Here is a 22,510-nt window from a genome sequence, read left to right on the forward strand (position 1 = left end):
GAAAATCAAATTTAGTACTTTAGTACTTGTTAAATTAAAAGTACCTTCCTCTTACCCCAAAGGAAAACAAACAAAGTCGACTTGAAAAAATATTTACAGAATGGATGCCAGTAACTTTGTTCTTTCTGGCAATGTAAGTTTGTTCCTTTACTGAACATTTATTTCCATTATCTGGTTACACGATATCCCTTTTTTAAAATTTTTTTTCTCAAAATCGCCAAATTAAATAGTCGATTAATCTTGCTCAGAAAAAAAGAGAAACATCGCTTATATTACTAGCCGCAAACAATAGTAACCTTAAAGACCTTACAGTAAACGGCGCGGTACTAGAGATGTGAACATGTGTTTCGCGATCAGAGATCCATTGGTCTTATTTTTATCTCGGTCCGCTTAAGGGAGTGGTGATATCCCTTCCAGCCGTACCAGTTCACACCATCAGCGAACGAGGAGTGATGACCGTGATGATACAAACCATTCAGGTTGGATCGATGGCACTTGTGGTACCACCATGCGCCTTGATACAAACTGGCACAGTTGCCATTCTCATAATTGTCATTGTCCCGGTCTTGAGTTGTAAATGGATGACCGCGATGAAAAGAGAGAGAATCACCAGCAGTTCCTGAGACATTGAATCGTGGAAGAGCAACAATTAAAATGCAGCAGCGAAATGCATTAAATACAGCTGTAAAGCTAAAAGAATCTACATGCCATTTATTTCAACTATTCTGTTGCATAGCGCGTCAACCTCGATCCCAGGCGCCGTAACATGTTGGAACATCGTATGAAACCCATAGTATTTGATCGAACAGGGACGTGCATTTATACTGATACTTCATAGTGTTCTTGCTTAGCTTTCACAAGCTAAATTTTACTGACACTTAAGTGAAGTTCATGTATGTATATGTATGTACCGCTGACCAGGGAATGGTTTGAAGACCGCAGAGGCCACACAACCTAAGATTTCATTAGGTGCCTCTCTCAGGTGGGGGTGGGGGTATGAAACAGCATGTCATGGGTCTTCTAGCGCTGTATACTCATTTATCATAATTTACTGCTTTCACAGTGCAAAATGAAAAACAAAAACAACTTCATACCTGAATAATCACCGATGATCAGCGTGTAATTGTCATTCTCGCTCATGACACCAAACATGTTGTACTCAGCCAGGTTAGTCGATGGATCTTATCCAGACCGAGCCAAAACTCGCCATTCAGATCACCGAAGCCTCGTTTGTAGTCGCTCCAGTTAAGGTAAAAATCAACTGATCCGTCCAGTCTCTTCTGGAACACTGTCCACCCCCCACCGGCTGTTGTTTGGTCACAAAACACATCAAAGGCATTCAAATCGTCGGGTTTGATTGTGTACACACCGTCTTTTCTTTCACCTGATTGGTGGATTTCAGTGCAGTTTTTGTAAACTAAATGGCAAGAAAAAACTATATAAGACATACAGCAAAATATTCTATAGTATTTTGTTTTGATAATTTCAGTTAGGATGACTATTCAGTCAAGAACGATTAATGCACCAGTCAATTGAAACCCCGGCCCCCCGACCCCCGGGACTTACCGGGGAATTTAACATTTACCAAGTGTTAAAACCCGGCTTATTTCCCCGCCCTAGGGGCCTAGACGTCTGTTAAAAGCCCCGCACGCTCTCTCACGCTCTCACGCTCCGATCCGCTTGCTGCGTTCGGAGTCTCTTGAAAAATCTATTTCTCTCATTTATTGTCCATATATAGTTATGAGGTCGAAAAGAAACCTGATGTGGTTTGTTTCCGCCAAAAACCTATTAAAAATTGTTTTCGTGGTCAGAGACACAATTTGTCAAATTTAAAACCCGAAATTAGCCATTATGAACACGCCTGCCGGAAGACCCATAATATCGGGGTGTGATTGCCCTACAGAACGTATTTTCAGCTTTTGTTGACCATCTACTTCAGCCGATAGCACAGCGACAAGCTTCGTGCGAGACTTCAATAATTTCATTGTCGATTCATTGAGAAGATTACACTGCCATGCCTAAACAGCCTAAAAAAGCTTTCCTTGTCTCATTAACACTGTATGTGAAGCATACGAAGAATTTCATCAAGGAAACCCTCCCGTACCTAACAGATTTTTAAGAGAGATGCTAGGTGTGATCTTTCAAGAAAGCTCCGGTTCCAATTCAATGGAAAAAATTATCGTTAAGCACATCAAACAGCCATGGGCACGACAATCGCCGCAGTTTCTGATGTCTTCTTCACGGCCAGAATAGAAAACAAAATACAATAAGCCTATATCCTTTGCCAATTGGAAACGATTTTTTGACGACGTCTTTTAAGGACGTTCGCGCCAAAATTTTTCTACTCGATAGATTTCTTTAATTTTTTTGCTGCGGTCAGATAATGAGTTACTTGTGTCAGAAATGCAAAAAAAAGTTGGGGTCACCGAATTCGTTTTAGAGAAAAAGTGTGTGGAAAACTACCCTAATTTTGAAAAATTGGCGCACGGTAATTCAGCATGGTTTGCAGGGTTTGTGGTTAAAAATATCGAAGATGAGTAAACGGAGGCTAACGATCTTAATCACATTTTGTAGAAGTGCGTCTGTTGCGTAAATAATTCTTAGTTTTGCCATCTTTTTGTAAAATTTAACCCTGGAAAAACGAATTTGAAACTGTCGTACGGCAAAAAGGAAAGCTTAAAAAGTGGAATTTAAACCGTCAGTGTGACAAAAAAAATCAAACTTCCACTCGATAGATTTTTTTTATTTTCTCACAAAACGTAGATATCAAAATTAAAGAGAGCAAATTGCAGGCGAAGCAAGTGGAACGGCAACTCACCCTATATGTTCTTAGAAATTTTACTCAGCGCGCGCGCTCAAAGTATGGCGTGGCACGGCGTTGCGACATGAATTACGTGCGCAGTAGGGATGGCAATAAACAATTAGCGCGAACGTCCTTAACTGACGTGGAGCACAAGAAGAGACAAAATAGAAGGAGACGATCGTGTACAAAGGTGGCAGATTCCAAGTACAATGAGTCTATTTTTATCGTGTGAACACATTAAATACAAACCCAGTCGTCGCGAAATCGATCGCGAAAGGCTTTATCAAGGAAGAAGTGTGGAGACTTTTTAGAACGGACTCCTCGGATTCCTCAGAACGAACATTTTGAGAAAAGCATTTAGTCCTTTATTTTAAATCCTGGCTGCCATCCCCGTTTCAGGTGATCGCGTGCTGTTAAATCACCGCTCCACGGCCCCGGTCTACTGACAATTTTGTTAAAACCACCGCCCACCGGGGCCAACGCGCCGTTAAAAGTGCGTTAAATCCCGGCTTTGGACGCGTTAAATCCCCGCTAAGTCCCGGGGGCCGGGGGCCGGGGTTTCAATTGACTGATGCATAAATAAAGTTTAAATTGTTTAGTCTTTATGATTGAAAAAACAGTTTGGCTAACTGTTGACGTTTTAATCCTTTAAACAAACTGGACAAACCATTAATGGTTACGTTAGTTTAAATAAAAGACTGTTTATACAAATATCAGTTCTTGAAAAACATTAAACTTTGATCACTTGCAACCCTCCAAACGAAAAAGAAATGAAGGCCGGACAAATGACTTATAGAACGTTTTAAACATGACGCCACTGGTGTTGCCAAACAACTAAATTAGCCTTCTTTCGGGCCGGACAAGCAAGAGGCAAGACAAGCTAAGGCCCTTGGCTCGTCTTGATTTTAACCCAAAATTAAAACCAAAATATGATTAGTTGGAAAAATAACACCCAGTTGAACAAGATTGATTTCTTTTCAAGAAAAACCATATGAAAAACGTTCAAGGAAGAGTTTCAGAGCGTCTAGTTTTCCACATTTTCCGGAGGGCATGTCCCCAGAACCCCCTAGCAAGATCTTGCCTCGTCTATCCAATGGTCTGGTTACGGCCCTGCCTTTTGGAAAGCACATATTTTCTAATGAAAAACTTTCCAACTATTTGGCCGCCGCAAAAAATTAACAGATTGGGATTATATCTCAGATGAGTTTTAAGTCTGAAGTCGAAATTTTCGTGTACCTGTAGCACATGAGGTTGACGCACTAAGTTCGTTATATTAAATAACTCATTTTCTTACCATACCTTCACTGCAGTTATATCCTTTGTATCCAGGGCGACATACACATCGGAAACCATTACTGGTAAATCCTGCTTGACAGGTGCCATTGTTCAAACATGGACTGCTGCTACAAGGATTCTTTTTTAATAGAAAAATAAAACATTGATAAGCCTTGGCCAAACAGAAAGGAATTCACCTTTGCACTAATAGATGCTTAATTTTTCGACTCCTGTTGACTTTGGCTAAACGCAAATTAATTTTCAAAGCAAGTCGATCACAAGTTAATCCAAAGTGACACAGCGTAAGGCTTATTAGTGCTTCCGGATACTCTGAAAAACATTTAGTGGCTTTCTCCCACAGGCTTTTTGCAATGGCATCCCAGGTATACTTTACTGGAACAGGCGCGGTATAACGACTACCCTTCCCCCCCCCCCTCCCCCATCCCCATTGGAACGAACACATTTTTCCAGTCGATCTCTTGGCACTTCGTTATTTTTAAGGTTTCACTGTATTTGGCTTTAGCATAGCGATGCGTACAGGATTACTCCTGTCGGATAATTTGAATAATATAGCAATGATGTTTTGCTACTAGTTTGTTAACTACCGACTGCAAGATTAATCATGTCTTCTATGTACCTTAATGGCCAGATAGGTGTATGTTGGTTTATCTTCAAGGAATAAGGTGAGTTGGTTTTCGTCTGTAGCATTATTTAACTCGCATTTCTGTTTTCCTCCCTCCGAAGGACCCAAATTAATGGACACACAGTTGGGCTCCGTATAACACATCACTCGACAGCTCCCTTCATTAGGGACCTCTACGCTCCTGATCACGTGACCTTTCATTGCCTTATTTGGTACTGGTTCCTTGAAGATGATATCGCGGCATTCGTCACCTGTAAAAGATAAAAATAAAATTTTCTGTTAGTCGCTCGTAAGTACCCACCCATCATGTATGAATTGCAGGTCATTATACAGTCGGGGGAATGAGTACCGGTTTTGGCAAATCTTCGCTGAAGCACTCGAAGAATTTCCGAATTATTTCATCCAATCAAAAACTAGCGCGAGCGCTCACGAGTATTCCGAAAGCAATCGCGTGTATAAATACGTCATGTTGCTTAGTAAATTCTGGGACGAAAACCGCGGGTTCAGTCACTTCTCGGAGAAGTGATGACGCCATCAACTGGCAATTGTTCCCCGGACTGAATAAATATTAGGATGCTTACGATCAAAAGTTGGCCACAAAAAGGAAAGAAAATTCAAGTCATGCGAGGTCCGATATTCTGCAAAACAACCGTAATTTTACTGAGCAAACCAATCATTCGAGTAGATCTAGACTCAGAACTATTGAAAAGAACCTATGCCAAAGCAACACAACATGCAAGTCAATGCTCAATAATATATCGCTTAGAAAACTGTTGCCTTAAACATTGGTTGAGAAGGTTGGTTTTCCAACCAAAATAGTGGCTCGTCCGTATAGGTTCTTTCGCAAAACGCGCACGAATGTTAAGCGTCGTAAATTATTAATCAGACAACAGAAAATGTTGCCCTGTTCTGCGATCTACAGTCTGTGAAACAAATGACTAAATGTTAAAGATCGTTTGATTACCTGTTGCCCTTGATCTTAAACCTGTAACTTACAGTCGTTAGTTTAGCTGAAGCAGTTTAATTTTTTAAGCTCATCAACGTAAACAGTTTTTAGTCTTTTTAATATTCGTTTTCCATCTTATCAGTCTTTTTGACCTATCACTATGTTTATATTTTTCTACTTTACTGAAATATATAATCTCGAGGTTTCTTTCAATTTGACTGATATTGTGTAATAAAAGTATAATAAAAAAACCCACTTTATTTAACTGTGAGATTGTACATTGCAACGACTGTAATGTATCGGCTTTGTAAGAGTTACGCCTTAAATCCTAAAACCCAAGAAAAAAATAAACTGATATTAAATTGTTCTTACCAGTGCAACTACTACACAGTGGGAAGATGATTCCAAATGATATCAAAAAGATGAACATGATCGTTACAACTTTGTGCTCAAATTTAAACTTAAGCCAACTTTATGAAACTTTCAGGTCATGCAGTTAATTCCGAGTGCCGAATCTGACTCTCAAGGTTGTCGCCCAGTATTTGGTTTTGATTTTTGATATGGAAAAACTCAAACTGAAGCAGGTGTTTTTTTCTGAGATAATTGTATAATTAATGGTCCAATCTCTTGCTTCATAAGTGGCTTAGGCGTTTCAAGTTACAAAGACGCCTGTTTGGACTGTTAAATATTACACCTGTTAGTTGTAATGAGAAACTTCATTTTTAACATAAAGATTTCAGTTTGAATAAAACATAAATGTATAAAAGAGACGTTCATTCTAGACAGTTCAACAATAAAACAAATCAATTCTTGGAGAAATTAGCTATACCTGAGCTACACTTATAAATCCGAGGTAAAATAAAGGTGAAATAGCTAAGTCATTTCTTAATTAGGCACTATGTCAGGATATTTTAGTAATTTCTCTGATGCGGAAATTACTTTCAAATTGAAAGAACCTAAAAAATGTTTTTAGGTCGAAAAACAACAAACAAGTAATAACAAAGCGAGTATTAACAATTCATTTCTCAAAGCACCTGCATACGCTAGCTATCATAACCCTAATTGCTTTGTTTATACTCATATTTTGTGGGCAAATAACTTTTTTTTACTCGTATCATGCAGAGCGTTCCAAAGTACTTGGTGACTTTCGGGACGTTTTACATTATTTTTACGTGTTATGTTTGAAAAAGGAGCTTTCCGTTTTCTGCAAAGCGATGACAAAGCCACCAGACAACTCGCTATCCGGTGGATCATTTTCCCAAAACACTGTCTGCGGGGCTCGGATATTTACCACAGCGTTTAAAATAATAGAAAAGCAATTAAACCAAACATTTCGCTAAATGATGTTTTTGTGTTTTCTCAAACGCGAGTAGCATTAATTTGGTACTGTTTCAATGTTGTTCAGGCTGTACCCTGCTAGCGGAGTCGCTTTGAAGTTTACTTTGCTAGCGGGGTATTTAGTCTGTATCGCTTCCAATCTTTTACTTGGATTTTTTCTTTTCAGATGTCACTGGTCGTATTTATCCAGGAGAGGAAAAATACGTGTTAGACGTAAAATGATGTAGCTAAAATTTAGTGCGTGGAGGTAAATTCAAGAGGTAAACTTTTAGCAAATGAAGTAAAACAATTTCTCCAGAGGGGCTTTAGAGCTACCTTGAATCTTCAAAAATTAAAGGTGGCTCTAAAAACCCTCCAGGGGTTAACATTTGCCAAAAGCTGTATATTAGCACGCTAGTCACAATTCGATAATAAAACTGGGGGCCTTGTGTTTCTTACAGATTCTAATGTTGCTCTTACAACCTGCTGGTATTCCGAAAAATAGCCACAGTGGGTTTACAAAGATCGGGCATTCCTTTCAAGGAGCTACGTTACCGACAACGCATCTTGAAAAAATTAACAACTTTTTTCATGTTTGTCGATCGTATTCTGTGTTAATCTTAGTCAGTCGAAACCATCCTTGTTTATTTTCGGGTTTTTATTACTCCTTTGTTGTTTTTCTGTGTTAGAAAACTATATAATTTTTGAGGTTTCGTTCAATTTGAGAGTAATCAGAAAAATCACAGCTCCTTTAATAGCAACATTATTGTAATTATTGTAATAGCCCGTTTTGCATGTTTACGTCGGACTGGCCAGTTTCACTACCAAGCCTCGCTTTCCAAGTGCGAGGTTGTAATTATTTTCTTTTTAGGAACGAATACCCAAAGCAGCAAAGATGAAAAGAGGACTCACGTGAAAACTGCATGAAAGTGCCAGAGGTTTGAGAAACGACGCTTGGTGGTGAATTTGAGCATATTACGTTATCATGTCTTATCATGCATAAAGCCTATTTTATTGTAAAATCAACTACGCGCCACTGCAGGGAATAAAGGAGCGACTGCATGCGGAATCCGGATCTCTAGGTTCACGATTTTCGTGAGAGAGTACATTTCCCGAGCCTTTATTTTCGCAATTTCGATAGGGGAAAAGGGCATTAAAATTCCTCGAAGCGTTGTCGACATCATTTTGTGTTCTAAAAAAATCTGAACTACAACCTTTCTAAGCAAACTGGAGCAAGTTAAGATCAGACACATGTTAAAAACGTTGTCATAGAGTCACAAATGTTCCTAAACATCCATGGATCTTTTGGTGCAAGTTTCTTTGAGTAGGCCCTGACTCGTCCCCAGTCGTCTTTTGAGTCCGTCTTGAGTCTAGGGAGACTGGATGAAACTAAACACAGATGGAATCATCCTCCTTCCCATCATCCTTCGCGTCTTGTAATTTGCGCATAAGAGAAGACTGGGAACGAGTCAGGAGCAGGTCCGTAACCAGACGTTTTTAACAACCCAGGCAAATGCGGCGCGCAGGAAGGCGTGAATCACAAGTAGGTCAAACTTCGAAATCTAGAAGCCTAGAAATGCTATTTTTATAAAGAAACACTTTTTCATATTTACTAAATGATAATGCATTTAAACATTAATAAATTCAAGAATTTTATGGACGCAAGTGCCTCGGTTTGCCTGCTGCTACTAGCAAGTCTAGCAACGGCCGTATTGACCGACTAACAACATCAACTACGCCAGCCTTCTTTCTTTTCTTTTGCTATTGACTGTCTGCCTTGATCACGTTTATCAAGTTTTTGTGATTCCAATTTTCTTACCGTGAAATTTAATTTCTCGTGTGTAAATTACGCGAGGATTTTTATTCGCTAGGCTTTAATTTTACGGGGTTTTTTTTATAATCGCGCGAAATTAAGTGCGAATAAGATACACCGCCCGTAGCGGCTTCATGTATACGCGTTACACATCATAGCAGTACAATTTCAGTAGAAATATTCACTTTTTCATATAAATTCATTTTCCGAGTTCAGTGGCTCGCAGCCACTTTGATTTAAACGAGACGCACGTTTATGACACTATTGACAAATTTTGGACAAGATTAACAGCTGTGATGTCCGATCTTCTGTATAGTGTGCAGTTGTTAATTTCGGATTGTCTGCAGTCACTCGCGATTATTTTCACATCGAAGAGCTTTTTAAAAAGTTGGTGATGCCACGAAAAAACTGTGGAAAAAAAAACCAAGCCGAATGTGAATCTTAAAAATAATAATGTTGGCTTGATTCAACGATTATCTTCAGAACTAAAGCTAAAAAGCTCATCATTTGTTATTTATTTATTCTCATCAGTTATACTACAAATTATCCATTATTCTTTTTAACCGCCAATTATTATTCGTGTCTACGCCGCTACTTTTTTATATACTGTACTATAGAATATTTTTTCATTCCCAGATAAAGCCGTAGATCGGCCAAAATTTCGGAATTAAAATATCAAAATACAGTAGTTTGAGGCCTCACTCACTCGAATCACTGAACTGTAAACATCATGCTACTGAAGGACATGTTACCACGAAACAACTTGGAAAACAATGGGAGTCAGTCTCGCACGATTGTCCTCATAATTAATAGCTTGTTAATAAGTTCATGATAACACGAAACCACTGTGAAAACAACGGGCGAATGTAAATGTTAAAACAGGTATGTTTGATTGTCATTCTCGCACAGTTATTCTCATGATCTAAAAGCTTTTTGAAAGGTTTATGATACCACCTAACAATTGTGAAAACAGCGACCGAATGTGAATGTTAAAACAGTCGTTTTGGATTGTCAGTCACTCACAATTTATAAGCTTGTTTAAAAGCCGGTCATGATGACACGAAATAACTGAAAACAAGCGCCAAACACGAATGCTAATGTGTCTTTATAAAAATCTTGTTGAAAATAACCGGCGGCAAATTGTGAATGTTAAAAAAGTTAAAAGCTCTTTAACAAGTTCGTATTAATACGAAACAACTGTTAAAACAAGATTCAAATGTAAATCTTAAAAAATATATATTTTCGTTGCCACACATCTAAAAACATGCCAAAAGGTTTATGATACCACGAAACGACAGTAAAAAAAGCCGAATGTCAACTTTTTAAGAAAACGGAAAAAGGTGGGATTGTCAAGTTCTTCGATTATCTTCGTATCTAAAAGCTTACATTCTTGTAAAAAAGGTTCATGTTCACAGGAGTTAACTGTAAACAAGTGCCAAATATTATGTGAATGCTAACGCAGGTTGTTTTGGAGTATTTATTTCTCACGATTGTCTTTGAAAAAAGCTTGTTGAAAAGTTTATGCACAGGCAGACCACCCTATGCGTTCACGGTGAAATCACTGTTGACTCACGAGATCAACAAACTAAAGAAATTTGAAGAAATCTATGGCGGTTATGAATAAAGCACTGAACGATACATATTTAGGCTTATCTTGATCTGGATTTCTCGACTCGTGAGTGGCCTTTTGCTCGCCTGGATGCGCTGTTTAAAGAGTTATTTCAGTGATTCGCTTTTGACCGTTGACTTTATATGTATGTATTGCCCAGTGCTTTATTCATAACCTTCACAGATTTCTTCAAATTTTTTTAGTTCGTCGATCTCGTGTGTCAACAGAGATTTCACCGCGAACACATAGGGTGGTCTGCCTGTGGTGTATGATACCACGAAACAACTGTGGAAACAACCCCATGACAACTTGATTTCACAGCTGCTCTTTTGAGTTCTAAAACATTAATCAAATTTTGAGCATGAGGAAAGACACGATCGCATTTGATTTCTTAAAAATCTCAGAAAAGCCATTTTTAAAATGAAAATCAAGCCTTGTTTTAGCTCAGAAGCTTTCATCAGCTTTTTATACCCAACCCGGTTAACAATTTCCACCGTTGGTTTCCGTGTTATAATTATATCTTTTAATTATATTTAACACCGCAGACTGGTTCCGCCAGTCATTTTTTACGATCAATATTTGCTATGCTTTTAAACACCTCAGTCATGTTCCGTGAGTTATTATTTACAATCAATATTTGGTATGCTTTTTAACCAATCAGGTTGTAGAATGCATGACTTAAGCATCAGTGAGGAATATCATCTGATCAGTCTGTTGAGCTGTTGAGAAGTTCAGGCAACCGGAAAAATATCTCTCAGGTAAAGTTGCACTATTGATAGCTATGCTTCAAGTAGTTTGTCCCCCTTTAAGTATTTCCTTCGCTTGGCAATAGTTGTTGTTGCTGTTGGCACTGAAACGGTGCGTTTTTCTTCATATTGCTGAGAGTGCGAAACAACAATTGATTTTTGTACATTTCGCCGATGAAAAATTATATTAAAAATAAGGTTAAAAGCCGTTAAAAATATGACCAAACGTTTTTGATTAATATGATGATCATCAGAGTGATGACGATGATCATCATCATCAGATACTCTGATGATCATCATAACGAAAACGTTAAGTCATATTTTTAACAGCTTTTAACCTTATTTTTAACAACAATTGATTTTGTTCTTGATTTGGCCATAATCTAAAACGTTTTACTCGTAGAACACTATTTCGGTTCAAGAGAACACGTTTTAACTCAAAAGTAAAAAATCACCTTACTATCCGGTTATAAGCCCCCCCCCGGATATAAGCCCCTCTCTACCAGATGACAGTACTGAATAGGGCTAAATGTTGCTTTATTATGTGTTTTTAACTTAAAAACGTATTGTCATCAACACTCCCGTGGCTCGTTTTGAAACGTTTTTTTTCATTCCGCTTATAAGCCCTCCCGGATATAAGCCCCTCCGCTTATAAGCCCACCCAAAACCCCTTACGAAGTTGTATAAGCCCAGGGCTTATAACCGGAATTCTACGGTATATTTTTAATATCTATAAGTTTTTCTTTTTTAAATAGTATGAGGGTTAAATAAAATTAGTTAGGAAGTTCGGAAACCGTATAAAAAATGTTTACTGTATAGAAGCAAAGTAGCAGCTACAGAAACTTCTGTTCTTCCATTATTCTTAGCGGGTTCGATTCTTGTCGCAACACTAGCAGTTTCTTGCAAGTGCAATTAATCAGCTCAGAGTTCAAAATTAGCCAAGCGTCGCTGAAAACATAGGCAGCCTTCAAGTGAACAAAACACTGATTTTTTTCTTTCTAGTCATAGCCTTAAATGAGAAAAGGAAAATTCACCAGCATTTGACACTTTTTAAGGATGTTGAGGATTAAAGTTTCACTTTAAAAATGGTTTACACATGGTTTACACAGGTTTACACATCTTTCCTTTCCTCTCATGGTATTACATACCTTTTGGAAAACGTAAAACTCCAGCAAGGTAAAACAGGTGTAAACGCACGACGTTCTTACTGTTTCTCATGAGAGATTTTTTCCCTTTCAGGGTCATCATGGCGGATGTGAAGCTAGCGCTGTTGTTTCTGTTGATTGTGATAATAACAGTTACACCCAGTACCCCAAGGTTACCAACGTCAAGGCCGTGTTCTATATCCAGACCACCTTTCCACCAATGGCAAAATACATGGCACAAGACACTATACTTCTATTGCAAACGTTCAAGTGAGATGTTCGTTAAAATATATTCTGCTTAAAGAGACTGTCACAGCTAAGTTAACTCTAGTCTGTTTTATCAATTTTTTCCAAATACTGCCTCAGGAACTCGACATGACATAGTTTCATTACAAATTATAATTTAAAGTTATAAACAAATACCAATGCTGAAAACAATACTTGTAAATGTTCCGTCTATAAGTTCTTAACGAGTTTATTTTTATGTACTTTGAATTTTAGACCATTTTATCAGCCAGTGGATGGCGTATTACCGATATTGCCTAGGAGACCGCCTTCATTTTCTTGGATGCCGTCAAGGCCCTGCTACCGGCACTTACTGGCCGTACTGTTCATGGACAGGCTACCTGAATGCTCCCAAGCAAGCCTTTTACAAATGGTGTGACGACAATGGATTCATCGCTGGAGTAAGCAGCATTTTTGATCCAGCCACGAGCGACCGCAGGTACTGTGAGGGGAGGGGAAGGGCAGCTAACAGCCTCTACGGTTTTGGTATTGCAGTGTTGCGTGTCGCGCTGTACCGATGCCGTGCGAGAACATTAACATGCTAATCATTATTCTATATTTAAAAAAATGGGTGCCATTGGGCTTGTTTTTGCGTTAATCATTTTAAGCAATAATTAAGGGTATTTTTAATCAGGTTATACTGTTGCTATGGTAATTAATGACGTCTCGAAAATAATCACAACTAGTTCAGCAATAATCGGAAGTATGTTAGATATAATTACTGTAGATGCAACTGATAATGATTTTAAATGCTGACCCATCAATGTAAAAAAAACTGAAGTGTTGAAAACTGACCGTTGTTAGCCTCCTTAAGGTGGCTCGACACAGTATTTTTCTAGCGATACCTCTAATACCTAAAGGGCTTAATGCCAATGACATATTCATTATATTACATGGATTACACATAGACTGAACTGCAATATGCTATATTGCAATATGCAATATGATAGATCGGAATGAATATCACGTGGCAATGGCGTCACGTGATAGTAAAGCTTTCCGAAATCTTTCAGAAATATGGTCCATTTTTTAGAAGAAAAAAATTGGAACGCATCAGCTTTTTTCTCTTGTGGTCAACGTCTTGGCTGACCATGAGATGAAAGTTAAAAATGCCAAGAACAAGAAATGAAAAACTCGAGAATATTATCATACTCCAAAAGTTTTCGGAAAGCTTTCGGAGGGTAGCCAAGCGTGGTCATTTCTCGTGTGGTGCACAGGAATTCAATGTTGTGCTCAACTCAAAACAATAGGAAATCCCAGAGCACAATCTAAATTTTTAATCTGTATTTGTAATTTTATTATATTGAGCTGAAAAACCCTTTTTAGGGAGCGTCAATAAAGTATGTATGTATGTATGTATATGTACATCGCTTCAATATTTACTTAATTTTGCGTTTATGTTAGACAACCTTAGAAGTTTTCAACGAGCATGAAATTCAAGGATTGTGTAGTGTACTGATCAATTGCGACCCTGAAAGCTTATGAAGCAAAATCATCGACGATTCTTGAAAAAAGCCCCTTTTTCGCGAAAGTAGCCTTAGAAATGGTAAATACAGCTCAACATTGAGCTTCACTCTGATTCATATATTTTCTTTTTTTTTCGAAAACGCATCAGTCTACCTACTTGTAACCGTTTGGATATTGTATTATATGGGACATTTGAAAATGGAATGAGGGCGCTGGGAATCAACGCAGAGTTTATTAACTCGTCAAATACAAGCTTGTATAACTATACCAAAACTGTCTTTCACTTCAGTCAGATAGTATTATTTGGTCAGAGAAATTACTATCCTACGAACAGAGTTCTTTTCAAAACATTCATCGCAAAGCTGAAATCGATTTAAAGGTGTTTAGCTTTGTCAATGATGTTGCTTTGCCTCGATTTTACTTATGCTATATTCTCTACTTCAATTTCTTTTATTGAATCTCTTCAGTGTAAATTTAATATGCCGAACCTTTCTGTGAGTGCGGTTCAATTAAGCGACGCTATTTTATTCCGAATTAAGTAACAAACAGCATTTTACACTCTTGCTAACCCGTCGATCGACTCAACATTGAAAATGACGCGCGTATACAAGCAAAGATTTTGTGACACAATCCTTCTAGGTTTCTTTTAAAAACAAATAAGGTAGGGAAAAATAAAATGTTATTCATCAGCCTATGTCGCTCCGTATTAGGAAAAATGTGCCCTCGGTCTTGGAACCGCCATCGGCCTGCGGCCTTGGGCGGTATCCAAGACCTCGGGCACAGTTTTTCCCAATACGGACCTCCCGGCTGGTGAATAACATTTCTTTATTATATAAACTGCAATGGTATAGCAAGTGGTAGCAAATCGATAAGAATGGTATCACACATGTGTGATATCAATTTTGACCAATCAGCTCGCAGAGTTCGCCATGTTTAAATGCTCAATGAGTCAAAGTTTATCGATATTAAGTCGATATTATCGATATCGATATTAAGTTCGGAAAATGGTTGTAAATCTTCGGAAATCGTCAAAACATCGTAATTAGTAGGTTTATTTAATAAACAGAATAATACATGGTTGCTTGGAACTATGAAATTTTCTTCTCGTGTTAAAATCGATATCTCACTCGTTCGCTGCACTCACTTGTGTGATATCGATTTGAACACTCGAAGATAAATTTTATACCTCCGTGCAACCATGTATTATCCTCTATTTATTTTCAATGAGAGTATTTTCACATAATTTTAAGAATCAGAAAATAAGTGTGGAGCTACGCTTTTAGACTTACCTTATTAATTTATATATTATTGAGTACTGAAATGTGAATTTATTTTCGTATTTTACAGGGTAAAGCTCTATTGTTGCCGGATCTGGGGTTATAAACCCCTAATAGGCTGGAAACAGTACGTCAAGACTAACTGCCTGACTACGCCATATCAAAACACGTTCGGTCAGATTATTTTGAACTATCATGTTCCCAGGGGCTACACCTTGACCGGAGTGGGAAGTTATTTTAATTCATAGTAAGTGAAATTATACAAAAGTTCTTAACTTAATTCTTTCATGAAGAAACAAGCCAAAGTTCAAGGAAGAAAATCGCAACTGATATTTTTGTAAAATGTTAAGAAAGTATCGCTCATTAGCTTTCATTTCAATGATTACACACTAGGGTTCTATCCACAGACTTAAGGTGGCGCAACCGGATTTTTGAGTGACTTGTAGGCCACCGTAAACAATACGACTGAAAATCGATTAATACAGCTGTACTAAAGAAAGATAAAAGTTTCAAATGAGATAAGTTTCATTGAAATCGGAGTAACCATAGCAACATAATGACGTCATAATGACGTACTTTGTACAGCATAATTACACACGCGAAAACACTTTTCAGGTAGCTTTACTCATTACCCAGTCTAATTCCTAAGCGTTCTCGGCCCTAAGGAGTCTGGGCTCTATCGTTAGCGTTGGCACCACCGACGTGAACTCGCCGAGAACGCATTTTCTCCCTCTCCCGTCCAAGGCTTTGAGCGGACATCGAGAAAAGGGAGAACGCCTGGGGACTAGACTGGTCTTAACAGTGTGATCAAATTCAAATCTCTTTTTGTGATATCAATTAATACTCCACCCGCTCACGTTCATTGTGGGGCTTTTGTTGAGAGGTACCTTTTATTATATTTTTGCAGCTACAGAGACCGTCGTTGGCGATATCAGATCTGCAAAATGCAAAACTGAAGAACGACGTCAAAAGTGCAAGGACTAAAAGTGTAATTAAAAAGAGACCGTGACATACGAGGAACAGAGTGAGAACCAGACATGAGCTCAAATCGAGATACTTGGATAAACTTAGATGCTAACAGACAAGCACCAATATGTCCTGCATTCCCAGAAGGTCGTTTTTGCAAGTCTGCTGTCAGGAAGTCAAAACAAAATAAGAACTGAGTACTATAATTAGGCAGTATCAGAAAAAAAAATCTTTTCTGCTAGATATACGTGTCCATAATTATTATGTTAGTTGAAGTTTTGGTTTTTACCTTTTTGTCGGCGCGCATTAGGCAGATGAAATGCAGCGTTTCTATTATTTTCAGAAATTTTATCACCAAGTTTAGTCGGTAAAAGGGTGCAATTGTCCACAAAGTTTGTTTAAACGTAACAGTGAGCGTCTCAGTTAATAATAATAAACAGCCTTGCCAACACGTTCAATGAACATTGTTTATCTTTCTTTTTATTTGTTGTCGTTTCTGGGCTCTGTTTGTAATGCACACTTGGTAAAACAGTTTTCCGCCTACCCAGGGCTTTTACGGTATTTGAGTCGGATCCATGTAACGTAAATAAAAGAAAAACACTTTCTTCCCCCTCCCCCTCCTTTCCCCTCTACCATCCTGCCTCCCCCCTTGTCTTCCAGCCGAAAGCAGCAGCTTAGTTCACTATATAGTTAATTCATCCTTCTTTTATCTTCAAAGCTTTAGACTACGAAGTTTAACGCACGGAAAAGCCCCAAATTGAAGTTTTGAAGAGAAATCTATATCGTCCTTGTACATTTTTCAGCAAACTATCTCGGAAGAACCAATCAATTTCAGTATTCTACTTCATATACAGATAAAAAAATATTCTAGTCTCGCGATGTTACTTTCCGTTTCTACTTACGAAACACACGCGCGCGCAATATCTGCGAGGGCCGTGTTTCTTGCAGTTCTACTATCACAGCCCAACTGTCAACTATTAAACAAACGGTCGACACGAAAGAAAAAGTTTTCCCAGTTACATTTAAGTACAGTAGCGAAAAATATTTTGAGGTTTATTGTAACAGGTCGCATGATACTGCACTCTTTAAATGTTGATAAAATCAACTTCATCAATAAATTGACTGTGATAACAGGTCATTTGTGTGTTAAGAAATAGATGATCAATTAACCATCCTGGCTTTCATATATATGCTCAACATTACAAACTGCGAAGTCTTTCTGTATACTCTGACCACCTTTCACCGTTGACGTCATTGGCATCGATGCTGCCAGAGCATTTCCTCCCTAAAAACAGACAACGCAACATCTCAAGTACTTAATCAATGCTTCGTGGTCTGCTCAGAGGCAGAGAACATAGGAAGGTGAGAAAGAGAGTCACACTAAACTAAATCAATATCTACATGCAAAAAAATCCCCTACTGAGTTAAAGAAGTAAAATGTGAAAAATTCTTACCTTTGAAGTCGCACACCGCTGTCCTCGGCAACACCAAAGAAAGCATCTAAAAAACAGCAACAAAAACATAAAATTGTTACAATCAGGCAAGACCAGGAGAAACCTACTCTGGAAATAAAAGGTTAAGCCTAATTTTCTTCGCAATAAACTGCTATAAGACTTCCATTTCAGCCGTTATAATGGCTGGAAGTGAGAATCAGCAAAAACCTTTGCCTATGATGTCAAAACTTGCTTGTCAAGATAATTGAGTAAGATTGTCAAAAAGAGATTGAGTTACCCTCACGTGATTTGTATTCTTTCTGTAGCTACGTAATCGAAAGCGCGTGATCACTTGATTGACATCTGACCTCGGAAAATCACTTCACACATGTTTGTCAAAAAGAAGAGTTGAAAAATTGTAGAAAATTTCGTTCGTCGGAAAATCTTAGAGTTGAGTCTGTACATCAAGCGAGTCATCGACCGAGACCAGGGAAACTCGCCGGGAAGATCATTGAAAGCAAGGCTCTGAAGGAATGCGTGTGTAAACATGGTAAACATGGCCGAAGCAAAGAAGAAATTAAAGACGAAGATGAAGATCCGCGAAAGACATCGAACATTGGTCACGAAAATTAGGGAATCAATAGGTAGTGGGGAATCTGTTGACCTGAAGAAGCTTAAATCCTTAAAATCCACTCTTCTGGATAAGCTTTCGGAGCTCAAACGCTTGGATGGAGAGGTTGTTGAATATCTGCTCGACGAGTCGAAAATCGATGAAGAGGTGAATGAAAGCTGTGAATTCACCAGCGCAATACAGGCGTGCATTGTCGACGTGGAAACAGCCTTAAGTTCGGAAAGAGATCAAGGAAAGAGTCAAGGAGTGACATTCGTTTAGCAATCTGCTGAAGGTGGTTTGAACAACACTCAAACAGGGACGCATGTGCCTGTTTCCTCAGTTTGCAGCCATGCCAAACTACCGAAACTCGAACTGAACAAGTTCTAAGGGAATCCAATCGAGTGGTATCCGTTCTGGGAGTGCTTTGAATCAGCCGTCCATCGAAACACCGCTCTGTTTGGAGTAGATAAGTTCAATTATCTAAATTCACTTCTTGTGGGCTCTGTTGCACACGTAATCGCAGGATGGACTCTGACAAGCGCCAATTATGAGAAGTCTACTGATCTCCTGAAAAAGAGATTTGGAAATCGTCAGGTCATCATTTCGAGCCACATGGAAGCTCTCACTAAAATCCCCAAAATAATGACCATTCACGAGGTCAAACGTCTTTGTAATCTGTACGATACTGTGGAATCACATGTGCGTGCGCTTGAGAGTTTGGAAATTTCACAAGAGATGTATGGCTCCTTTCTAACGCCCACAACCATGCAAAAATTGCCTGAAGAGTTCCGGATCGCCATCTCCCGAAATCTAACGTCAGAAACTTGGGTCCTTAAGGATATTTTAACCGAATTTCAAAGGGAGTTGCAACTGCGACAAAACTGCCAACATGTTTCTGGAGATGCAGCAAAAAGGAGCCTCGGTTCCCGAATACTACAAGGCGTCTTCCATCTGATCAACCATCGACAACTTCAGCATTGTTTACGGAAGGTGGAAAGAACACTCAGCAGGGCCCTTGGTGTTCATACTGCAAGGGAACACATCCATCCATGAATTGTAATGTGGTGACTACCATCTCTGCAAATAAACAGATGCTGCGACAAAGGGAAGGTGTTTAGATGCTTGCGTTCTGGTCACCTTGCTAATCAATGTGAAAATGGCAGAGTGTGTTACATCTGTGGTTGGAGACACCACGCCTCAATCTGTGAAAATAAGGGTAATGAGAGTCAGGCAGCCCACCCTGGAGTGAACGCAGCCACAAGAGAAGGAGATGCACCCACCTCAAGTGCAGCATCTTTTCAAGCTCTAACAACCAGTATGTTTATCAGCTCCAAATCTAGTATTCTTTTGCATACAGCAAGAGCGAACACCTCCAAGCCTGGAAATGGTGAACATTCCGTCAATGCAAGAATGGTGTTTGATAGTGGCAGTCAAGGAAAGTCACCCTCTTCTTCCAGACAACTACCAGTTGAGCAAATCGAGGCTGGAGTCATTGGTGCGGCCACTTAAATCAAAACCTAAAGTCCTCAAACATTACGATTCTATCTTTCAGGATCAACTTAAGAAAAAACATTATTGAGCCGGTGAATATGGAAAAACAACCTGAACTAGGCAAGGTCCACTACCTGCCCCACAGAGAAGTCATAGGACTTGATAAGGACACTACCAAACTCCGTGTAGTCTATGACGCATCCGCTAAGCGGGGTGGCCCTAGCCTCAATGATTGTCTTTACTCTGGACCACCACTCACTCCGATGATCTTTGATGTAATGGTACGATTCCGAGCTCACAAAATAGCGCTCGCTGCTGATATAGAGGAGGCATTCTTGAATGTTGCCATAGCTCTAGAGCACCGTTACTTTCTGTGATTTCTTTGGATTGATGACATTCTGACTAACAATCTGCAGTTGATCATAAGACGATTCACAAGAGTAGACTTCGGGGTTCAACTCATGCCCTTTCCTCCTCAATGGAACAATTTGCCATCATTTGCACTCTTACTTGGATATTGACCCAGCGTTTGTGGAGAAGTCTTGCGCTCTCTTTATGTGGATGATCTGGCATCTTCGAAACCAGATGGAGCCTCAGCTTATGACTTTTATTCCAAACTCAAGACAAGATACAAGAAGGCTGGGTTCAATATGCGAAAATTGTTGACAAACGATCAAGAATTGGCGGACAGAATCAAATCTGAAGAAGACCAAGGAGGGAGTCAGTAACAGCCCATCCCTGAATTCCAGCAAGAAGATCAAACATTCTCAAAGTCGCAGTTTAAGTGCCAGGAAAACACAGAAGATCGTCCAAGGGTGCTGGGAACAGCTTGGAATCATGCAGCTGATAAACTTGTGGTTACCTTCAAGAACCTCACCAGTCATTTAACAGAAGAACTTGTCACAAAACGAATCATTCTCAGTTCTATTGCGAAGATATTCGACCCGCTTGGAATTCTATCTCCAGTCTTTGTTGCTTTCAAAATACTGTTTCAAGAGATTTGCAAGAAAGAAGTTGATTGGGACACTCAATTGGGCGGAGACTGCTGCTGTCGATGTCAAGGGATCCAACCTGAGAAATTCACTGACTTACACAAGGTTCTCCGAGTCACTTGCTACGTTTTGAGATTGTAAGACACGCTCGAAGAAAACAGGGACAACCTTTGTCAACCTCACTGGAAATAGAAAGAGAAGAATTGGGTAGAGCGGAATCATTGTGGATCAAGTATGTTCAGAAGTACATTTGAGAGGAAGAAAACTTCAAGCGGACACGTCATTCATTGGGACTATTTAAAGATGAAGAAGGCCTCCTGAGATGCCGAGGAAGATTGCATAATGCGCCTCTGCCGTATGCAGCCCTATTTCCTACAATTCTTCCTCGTAGGCATCACTTCATCATTCTGATCATCAAGAAATGTCACTGCAATGTAATGCATAATGGTGTCAAGCAAACATTAACTTACCTAAGATCAAGGTTTTGGGTTGTAAAAGGCAGGCAGACTGCCCGTGTCGAGATCTCTTCATGTGCCACATGCAAGAAACTCGAAGGGAGACCCCACAATGCCCCTCTGCAACCGCCAGTTCCCGATTTCAGAGTTTCAGACGAATTTGCCTTCACTCAAGTTGGTGTCGATTTTGCCGGGCCAGTCTATGTGAAAGATGTCTATTCCAAGGATAAGAAGGTCTACAAGGCATACATTGCAATATTTACATGTGCCTCCTCACGGGCGGTGCATCTCAAGCTCGTACCAGATCTGTTAACAAAAACATTCTTAAGATGTCTTCAGCGGTTCATTTCAAGGAGGGGAGTTCTACGCCTGGTTATCTCAGGCAATGGAAAGACTTTCAAAGGCTCAAGTTTAAAGGCTGTTCTCAGTCAACATGGTATTTTCTGGTGGTTCAATGTCCCCCGCGCCCCTTGGTGGGGTGGTTTCTTCCAACGAATGGTGCGTTCCGTAAAACGCTGCCTCAAGAAAACCTTTGGAAAGCACAAGTCACTTAGGGCCTCTTCATATGAGCCCGGTTGACCGGGCTGGCCCAGTTACCGAGATCTCGCCTCACTCCTATTTCCCTTGTATAAATCTCGACGTTTTCATATGAGAAGGTGGGATGGCCCGGTTGCCGATATCTCGCTTTTTCCAACCGGGATCTCGGCAGACGGGCCGGAAATTTTTCTCATATGAACGCTTTATCCCGGTTACCGCGGCGAATTTCGTTCATTTACGCATGCCTTGCATAAAGGTCGCTGACGGAGCGCGGCTTCAGACAACGTGGTCAAACATGGCGGCAAATCTTGCAATGGAGGATACTTCTGCTCCCTTGCCTCCGAAACGGTTCCGATGGAGCACAGAAATGATCAGCCAGTTGATCTCCTGTTTAACCGAGTACAAATCGAACATGGAGTATAAAAGTCTCGATTTCGACGCTGATAAACAAACAATACCAGGAACTTATTGACCAGAAAAGAAAGCACATGGAAAAACAACTTTCAGCTGCCCAAAGGGACCAGTTACTGATCAGTGAAGCTAAGGAAGATGCCCAGTTTAGAAAGGACTTAGCTCTTGCAATGCGTGAGTCCACTGCTAGTTTTACTGAAAGCATTAAAAATGTAAGCGAAGCTATGATTAGTCTAGGTGCAGGAGTTTGCCAGTCCATACAAATGCTTTCACATGCATTGCAAGG

The 22,510-nt window shown here is 39.5% G+C and overlaps 2 protein-coding genes, 2 long non-coding RNA genes and 1 pseudogene across 5 annotated transcripts in view; 3 read left to right on the forward strand and 2 right to left on the reverse strand.

The window, feature by feature from the left end:
- Positions 1-341: 341 nt before the first annotated feature.
- LOC144652425 (microfibril-associated glycoprotein 4-like) lies at positions 342-4,964 on the reverse strand (annotated as a pseudogene). The gene is made up of 4 exons (XR_013570530.1): positions 4,716-4,964; positions 4,103-4,217; positions 1,095-1,417; positions 342-619 (listed from the first exon to the last, which is right to left on the reverse strand). The product of XR_013570530.1 is annotated as a microfibril-associated glycoprotein 4-like (transcript).
- A 6,169-nt stretch (positions 4,965-11,133) lies between these two features.
- On the forward strand, positions 11,134-13,109 carry LOC144650305 (uncharacterized). Its single transcript, XR_013570092.1, has 3 exons — positions 11,134-11,164; positions 12,392-12,567; positions 12,799-13,109. It is a non-coding gene; the product is annotated as an uncharacterized LOC144650305 (long non-coding RNA).
- A 2,340-nt stretch (positions 13,110-15,449) lies between these two features.
- Positions 15,450-16,351, forward strand: LOC144649702 (uncharacterized). The gene is made up of 2 exons (XR_013569927.1): positions 15,450-15,573; positions 16,234-16,351. It is a non-coding gene; the product is annotated as an uncharacterized LOC144649702 (long non-coding RNA).
- A 1,018-nt stretch (positions 16,352-17,369) lies between these two features.
- LOC144648182 (uncharacterized) overlaps positions 17,370-22,510 on the reverse strand; it is a 53,485-nt gene continuing 48,344 nt past the window's right edge. Inside the window, exons 5-6 of the mRNA XM_078507810.1 lie at positions 17,747-17,792; positions 17,370-17,577 (exon numbers count right to left, since the gene is read on the reverse strand). The gene's annotated coding sequence lies outside the window, so the exon portion shown is untranslated. The remainder of the gene's footprint in view (positions 17,578-17,746; positions 17,793-22,510) is intronic.
- Positions 19,928-20,557, forward strand: LOC144648179 (uncharacterized). Its single transcript, XM_078507809.1, has 2 exons — positions 19,928-20,202; positions 20,356-20,557. The coding sequence occupies exons 1-2, from the start codon at positions 19,928-19,930 to the stop codon at positions 20,555-20,557; spliced, it is 477 nt and encodes a 158-aa protein (XP_078363935.1).

Source organism: Oculina patagonica, chromosome 4 (genome assembly GCF_052425735.1).
Source record: "Oculina patagonica isolate OP01 chromosome 4, crgOcupat, whole genome shotgun sequence".
NCBI lineage: Eukaryota > Metazoa > Cnidaria > Anthozoa > Scleractinia > Oculinidae > Oculina > Oculina patagonica.